Raw genomic sequence first — 7,479 nt, forward strand, 5'->3', positions numbered from 1 at the left:
ATCATAGCTAAAGAATTGAGTCTCATGTTACTTTTTCTTAACAGATAATATCATATCCAAGATTGTAGTGTGGTGTTCAAAGTGAAAACATATTGCTTTGAGCTGCAAGAATCTAAAGAAAAATAGTCTCATAATGAGGAATACAACTTCAGTTTTATTACCTGATACCAACACTTCCGTTGCACTCATCTTTAGTGCTCTGTACCATGTATCTGTGGAAGTAGTATGAATGCCGCAACTTAGGGAACTGAAACGGAAAATAGATACACAACCACAACGCATTGCATGAGTGATTTGTCACAGAGATTTAAAACAAGAACATGGGAGACACCTAAAACCTATCAAGGCCTAGTTCTTCGTGCTGCCGAGACAAGCGCAACGGCTTCCAAACAGAAAATGCACACCGGAAAGAAACGGCTGGACATCCATGCTATAATTTTACCGAACAAATATATGTAGAACACATTCAGACATGAATTTCCTCTAAATGTAAGAAAATAAACATCAGTTGATAAGTCTCTACTCAAAAAGGACATTACAATTAGAGTAGATACTTATCTCACTTGCAACCATTATGATCACTGGAAGCACCATACCAACCTATTGCTACAATTACAAAGAAAAAAGCCGTTAGTGATCATGGCAGTCATGAATAATCACGCAAAAGTGAGGAAATAGAATACAACAGCCAAGGTTTATAAATGTTTGATAGTTCCCAAATATGAATATGGATTGGAAAACACTGGTTATCTCACGTGCAGTTTGCAAATATGAATATGGATTGGAAAACAATGGTTATCTCACCTGAAACACAAAAGAATGTTGATAGGAGTGTAGGAGACCAAGCATTGCTACTATTTCAATATATCGCTTATTTCCTAACTATTTCATCTAATCTAGCAGGAATCCAAAAAATAGCACATGCTCTGAAACACCAACACTGGTCCATGGAGGCATTTCCAGTCAACTACCTCCTCACGGAAGTACTACCATTACCAGCGGCGGTAACTTCGCCTCGCCGCTCAGCCGATGGACGTGACACCAAACAGCAATTCCCTGCCAACGTAAGTGACAGAAGAAATGGCATTGAGTGAACGGAGAGATGACCTATAATTTTATAATACGCCGTTTTCGGATGGGTAGTCCACCTCAATCACTACATCCAGTGTCAGTCCCCACCCTTCTCTCGTGATGCATGGCGATCGCCCCTTCTCTCAATGAATGGATGTTGTGCTCTACCTGCTGAGCGCCGCAGAAGGCGAGATGAAAGCAATGGGGAGCAACATGGAGAAGTGAGGCTCGGTGGTGGTGGAGTAGGCCGGTAGGGTTGTGACAAGCAGGGTGAAGGAGATGGTGGGGGCGGGGTAGGCCGATCGTCGCGGACTACTCGTTTGTCCGTGCAGCTTGGGCGCCTAGGAGGAGGACGACCTCATCCTGCACTTGTCTGACTCTGCGTCCTAAACGAAGGCTCGAGGAGGAAGGAGTAGGCAACGACAAGGGCCTAGGACGTTGCTGGCGACAAGAGAGGGTGCGCCCCAAGGGTGAGGAGCGGAATGAGGGGCGCAATGGAGGAGATCAGAGAGGAGGAGGCGCAGGGTCACAAGCGAGGGAGCGGTCGCTAGCATCGACGTTGCGCCTACATTTCTGCCAACGAGGATGGAGAGGGAAATAGCGGCGGCCACACGGAGAGTGTCAAGGAAGGGGAACGCACAAAGCAAGGAGGACACGAGAGGCGGCAACATAAGGGGAGGGAGCGCAAGCGGAGGCGGCGCAAGGGAATAGGGTAGGGTTTTAGACAGCTCAGGCTGCCCCTCTTTTTCTATTTTTCCTGCCCCAAACAAGCCAACTACATCACGACGCTGAACCAACGTGAAATCGTTAGGGGGTCTTTTTGTGGCACTGATGGCTCTTTTACAATGGCAGATAGGGTCTTTCATCGTAAGGGAATCACGCACTTACTCAATTCTAGTACAACCAGCACGCATCATATCTCTGTCACCTGAACATTTCACAAAAGCAACACACTATACATGGGCAATTTTCAGACTAATATGGCGAGTAAACAAAAGGGACAAGTTCATCAGACTTCAAGAATAGCAGAGACATGGTACTGGAAAGGCCTGGAGTAAAAATGGAAAATGTGCAAACATTTGAAACTACAGGGAACATTGAAATCCTTGGTTATAACAAGCTCAAAAAATATTTTAGTGTATTCAATGTCTAAGAGACTGAAATAGCAGATAACAACAACCCTAGGGTCATAACATCCATAGCTCCAAGTCGACTGGAGAGCCTCGATAACTCATAGCCTCAAGCCTGCAGTAGAGTATGTCTCAGAAATATTCCATAGAAGTGGATTCAAGTAAGCATAATAAGACAACTCTTCAAGAACTAAATGATTTTTCAGAAACAGGATAAAGAAAAGAAATGCACACCTTGCTGGCAATGTTGCTGGACAGCCAGTCCAGACCCTCGTACAGACCCTCCCCAGATGTGGCGCAAGTGCTCTGTATGTACCTGTAACGAGCAGATTTAAAGGACAATCGAAAAAGCTATCTAATCCCAGGTATAACAGCGGTGTAACAATTCTAGTACATGCTGTAATCTCTCATTCATATGCTGCCAATCAAGTCTTACTAAGTTCTTAGACTCTGAAGGCAGCAAAAGAACTGGCCATCTTTTACAGGAAAAGACATGATCCAATTTAAATATGTATTTGAACAGCCTATGGCTACTTCTCTGATCCTCTCTGTTATTTCCACTTAGCAATGAATAGTCACAGTCGTAAAATGAGAAACTAATTAGGAGCACGATTGAGGGTAGCTGGTTGTCAGGCTACTAGCAACCTGTCGATCTAAGCGCCAGTGAGCAAAACAAATTGGACCCAACAGTCACTCCATGAATGACAATTTGATATGATAATGCCACATATAAGCCCAGTCTGGGCACGATAAAGTTCAATTGATGGAGTCCAATATACTTGGGAAAGACTACATTTTATCATTGTTGATCAAGATTTGGCGTAGGGGTGGGTGCAAAAACCGAAAACACACCTAACCCCCTCAAGTGTCGGTGCCACATTCAGGCTGTGGACTCAATTGACCCCATAAGTCTTTGCAGATCAGTGTTGGTATACATGATTTTTCCTGACTACAAAAGGCTTTTTGACTTCTATTATAGGGTTTGACCACAGAAGACAAGTCAAAGCAAGAGAAAAGCATGTCTCTTTGCCACGATATGCTCTAGCTACCTGAATCATTCAATCATGCAACATGAATATAAGCAGAAATGAGAAGCCCACTTCGTTGTACCATTTGTTGCTTACATGAAATTCTTTGATTAGTTAATAATAACTTAATAGCATAAAGAAAATTGGCCAGATGCGATGCCAGCATTCTTAAATGCTTTCAGCACTGGCATACCATAAAGAAGCTGCAAGCATCCCTGGTTTTGGAACTTAAGCAATATATTTACCTAAACATTCAAATTGTATTTACTTTCTTACCAGTGTCGCTGCCGTAGAGAATGTAAACCAAGCTTATCAGTGATCTCAGCAGCATTCATAGCATTTGGAAGATCTTGTTTGTTGGCAAAGACAAGCAACACAGCATCACGCAACTCATCCTGCCACAAATTCAGGTGAGTTATACTAATTCTTATTCAAAACTAACTCAATAACATACATAGCGCGGTAACATTAGCACATGTTAGCATCCTAAATAAACACAATCAATATGTGACTATACTAATAAAAGTGATGCCACTGGATGGAATGATCGACTATTAAATAGTGAGCTAATACAAAAAAATCATTTTCCACCCTATTGCAACAATACTATATTACATGCCAAAGCAATGGCTCGATTTTTTAAAATATAGTATCCCCTGGATATCAAAAGCAGTGGCTTCAAGTTTTATTAATAAGCCTAGCATTATTAAGGTGTGAAATTCAAGAGTTGATTTAAAAATTAATTGCCACGTTATACATATGAAAACATAAAGGTCATCAAGGAGAGTATCTTACCTCATTAAGCATCCTATGGAGCTCATCCCTAGCTTCAACAACACGATCCCTGTCATTGCTGTCCACGACAAAGATAAGCCCCTGGGTGTTCTGGAAGTAATGCCTCCAGAGAGGTCTGATCTGTTTTCACCAAAGCGGAATAAATCAGAATACAGTATCAAACGAGGAACAATTACAAATGAAAGAAAAATATAAAAACGATGTTCAAGAAAGAGACAGGTTCAGTAATGAAAAAGGTGGAGAATTTTAAAAAAATATTGGCGGTACAGAAAAAGGAGATAATAGATTCCATATGGTAGACAGTAGAGGAGATGTGCAAAACAATAAAGGATTTAAGATGCATACTGATATTCATACCTTGTCCTGACCCCCGACATCCCAGACGGTGAAACTAATGTTCTTGTACTCCACAGTCTCAACATTGAACCCTGCATATTGAAGTAAACAATAATTAAGTTTCAACTCAAGAACAAAACATATATAGGAGCGACGGGGAGTACGCACATACTTCTCAATACATCTCACTAACCATTTCATGGTACTTCAAAGAATAAATCTCAATATGTTCACCCTTACAGTATACACCCATCAAATATAGTCACATACTAAAGGGATGCACTACTATAAAGCACTCGAGGGAATTTACTGGCACATTAGATAGGAATCCAAATTATGACAAGGCACCCAATGATGAACAATGTCCACATATAAGGTCAAGTAATCTTGCGATTAGATAGAAGAGTATGGCATGACAGTCGGTGGCTAATTTGGCTGACACAAATTTGGCAAAAAAAAAATCCTGATATAAATTTCGCTCAAGTCCATGCCTTTACATCATGCAGCATTCTATAACATCAAACAACGTCAAAACTGTGACTAAAATAACATATACTGACAAATAAAGGTTCTCTAAGAGGTATGGTCTGAGGATACAAAAGATCAACAAATGTTGTGCTCGGATAGAAGTGCAGGATGACACTTTCCTTGGTAGTTGGCCAATGAAATTTAAGGAAAGTTTACCATGTTTGTCCACATAACATGGGAGGCATTAACCTCAGGCCGTATAGCATGCCACTCTAGCAGAAACAAAACAGTGATAGCCTAAACAATTCGGTAACACCTAAAATATTAGCACGGTTTTTTGTACCACATAAATAGGAATGTATTAGCATATTGTATAGTCATTGTTCCATTTAAACAGACTAATGCATAAGTGCGCGCATCAATAGGGTCTTTGGTGGCAATAAACCATATGGCCAGCCCCTGGTTCATATTGTTGATAGGTTGGCCTGGTTATCAAAATCTTATAATTATATATTTAAACACCAAACCAACAGATATACAAAACTCAATCAAAAGTTAAAAACTGAGCAAGATGCAAGCCCATAAGATGAGATGGGGGATCATTTGTTACCAATTGTTGGGATGGTGGTGACGATCTCGCCGAGCTTAAGCTTGTAGAGGATGGTGGTCTTTCCGGCGGCATCGAGACCGACCATGAGGATCCGCATCTCCTTCTTGGCGAAAAGCCGGCTGAAGAGCTTCCCGAACGCGAGCCCCATATCGCCCTCTGGTCACCTGCAGCACACAGTCCGAAAGTCCGTCAGATCGAGCTCGAAGATTGGACGTCTATTAGATCCCAAGTCCTAACAACACAAAACGGACGCGCCGCCTACGGATCCAATACTGGCGACGGCGATCCCTGCGAGGTCTTACACACCTAGGCGCCAAGGAAATGTCGTAATCCGCGAGGAAGTTGGCGCAGATCTACTCGCGATGAAACAGATCAAGTAAATTTCTCACGAGATCCGTGAAAAAAAGGGATCCAACGAGATTTAGGGAGAATGGTGGATCAGGGGAGATAGAGCCGGAGATCGGGTTTGGGCAGATCGGATGCCGTGGTCGAGCTTACCTGATTCCGGCGAGGAGCTTCGCCTGGGGTTCGGCGCGAGGAGAGAGAGAAAGAGAGAGGAGGAGGAGGAGGAGGTGGGAATGCGCGTCGGGATTCGGGAAGAGAGCTATATGTACCAACGGGGCTATCTTTTTTTTTCTTACAAAACTAACTTTGAGAAAAACTATTGCACAAGATAAATTATGGTCAAAACTATTCCCCAAAATCGACTCTTTTCCTTGAAATAGGCTTCGCCCGCTATGCTAATAAAAAAGTGCCAACACTGACAGACCGTTACGGCTTTTGGAGAAGCATACCACTTCAACAAGGAGAACGACAACAGAGCTGCCCAAACTAATCCTAGATTTCCCCCGGTATACGGAAAGGATAGGGGAGGGGTACACCCGACACCCTTTAGGAAGCCAATGCGGCACCCTTAGACGTCACTGGCTCACTGCGTCGATTAGCCGGCATGGATTTCTCACAAGCCCCAACACCACCATCCCGGTCAATCTGAAGTGCTCCACCCATCCTTCCACCCACAAGCACACGCTACCACGGTCTTGAAGCCATCCTCGCCGTCACCCTGTGGTCATTGACGCATGGCCTAGACGAGGTGAGGGAAGGTGGCAGGGCTAGGGGTAGCAGCACCGCAGCCGAGCGGGAGGGAACTACCTCCACCGCCTTCGCAGTAGCCAATCGGACATGGCAACAAGGACAAATCAGGCACATATTGGCCCGCTAAGTCCCCGCCACCATGATGCAGCAGGCCGACATGCGGCGTCTGTCATCCAACGCTATCCTCTACATGGTAGTGCTGACCTGTGGGGCGGCGTTGTGGAATTGTCAGCGTGCCAAAAGATGGATACGGTATTGTCCTTGATTGGAGAGCTAGCCCTTATACGGTAGCATCGTTATCTCGGCGTCATGCTCACCGAGGTTTCAGAAAACATGTTAGGCTTGGTTTCTAAGGCAAAGAGTGCAGCGTCTTAGTTTAGGGTGCTACCCTCTAAAACATAGAACTTCAAAGTCCTATAACTTTTGATCTACAAATTCAATTAACATGATTTTTTCTTGTGGGTCACAAATTAAATTATCTTTCCAATACAATTGATCTCATGATTTTGGATAAATAAAGAATTTTCCATCAATTATTTCCTTATGTTGGTTTTTTTTACCATGGAAAACAAACATAAGCGACAATACAAATAATATAAGTTTGCATACATGCATGTATACATGCACCATATGTCTTGGTAGCAACAAAAATAAGTTTTATGGGATGCACTTTAATTTTTATTTTGCTAATATGTGTTTCATGCAAAAAAATGATTCTGTTGTAGGAAGAAGTTGAGACAAGATTAGTTAAAATGTGATAAAGATCAAGGTGATTTCTCTCATCTAGTCCTCATTTTAAAATATTCTGGTTGGTTGGTCCGCACATGAGGATTTACACATCCTATGAAGACCAGAAGAGGAAGAGCTATGGCAGAAACAATACGAAAAAGAAGCACAAAGTTTCGTATCACCTCTTGCTTTCATAATAAAGCATGGTAACTTCACT

At 42.7% G+C, this 7,479-nt stretch overlaps 1 protein-coding gene across 2 annotated transcripts; it reads right to left on the reverse strand.

Annotated features, from left to right (window-relative positions):
- Positions 1-2,031: 2,031 nt before the first annotated feature.
- Positions 2,032-6,089, reverse strand: LOC127317530 (ADP-ribosylation factor 1). Of its 2 annotated transcripts, XM_051348084.2 has the most exons (8): positions 5,937-5,953; positions 5,745-5,791; positions 5,439-5,602; positions 4,382-4,452; positions 4,025-4,144; positions 3,506-3,624; positions 2,436-2,517; positions 2,032-2,316 (listed from the first exon to the last, which is right to left on the reverse strand). In XM_051348084.2, the coding sequence occupies exons 3-8, from the start codon at positions 5,584-5,586 to the stop codon at positions 2,311-2,313; spliced, it is 546 nt and encodes a 181-aa protein (XP_051204044.1). In that variant the 5' UTR covers positions 5,587-5,602; positions 5,745-5,791; positions 5,937-5,953; the 3' UTR covers positions 2,032-2,310. The 2 variants fall into 2 exon arrangements, with proteins under 2 accessions (XP_051204044.1, XP_051204043.1); XM_051348083.1 differs by lacking the exon at positions 5,745-5,791 and having other exon boundaries at positions 5,937-6,089.
- Positions 6,090-7,479: the final 1,390 nt, after the last annotated feature.

Source organism: Lolium perenne, chromosome 7 (assembly GCF_019359855.2).
Source record: "Lolium perenne isolate Kyuss_39 chromosome 7, Kyuss_2.0, whole genome shotgun sequence".
Lineage (NCBI taxonomy): Eukaryota > Viridiplantae > Streptophyta > Magnoliopsida > Poales > Poaceae > Lolium > Lolium perenne.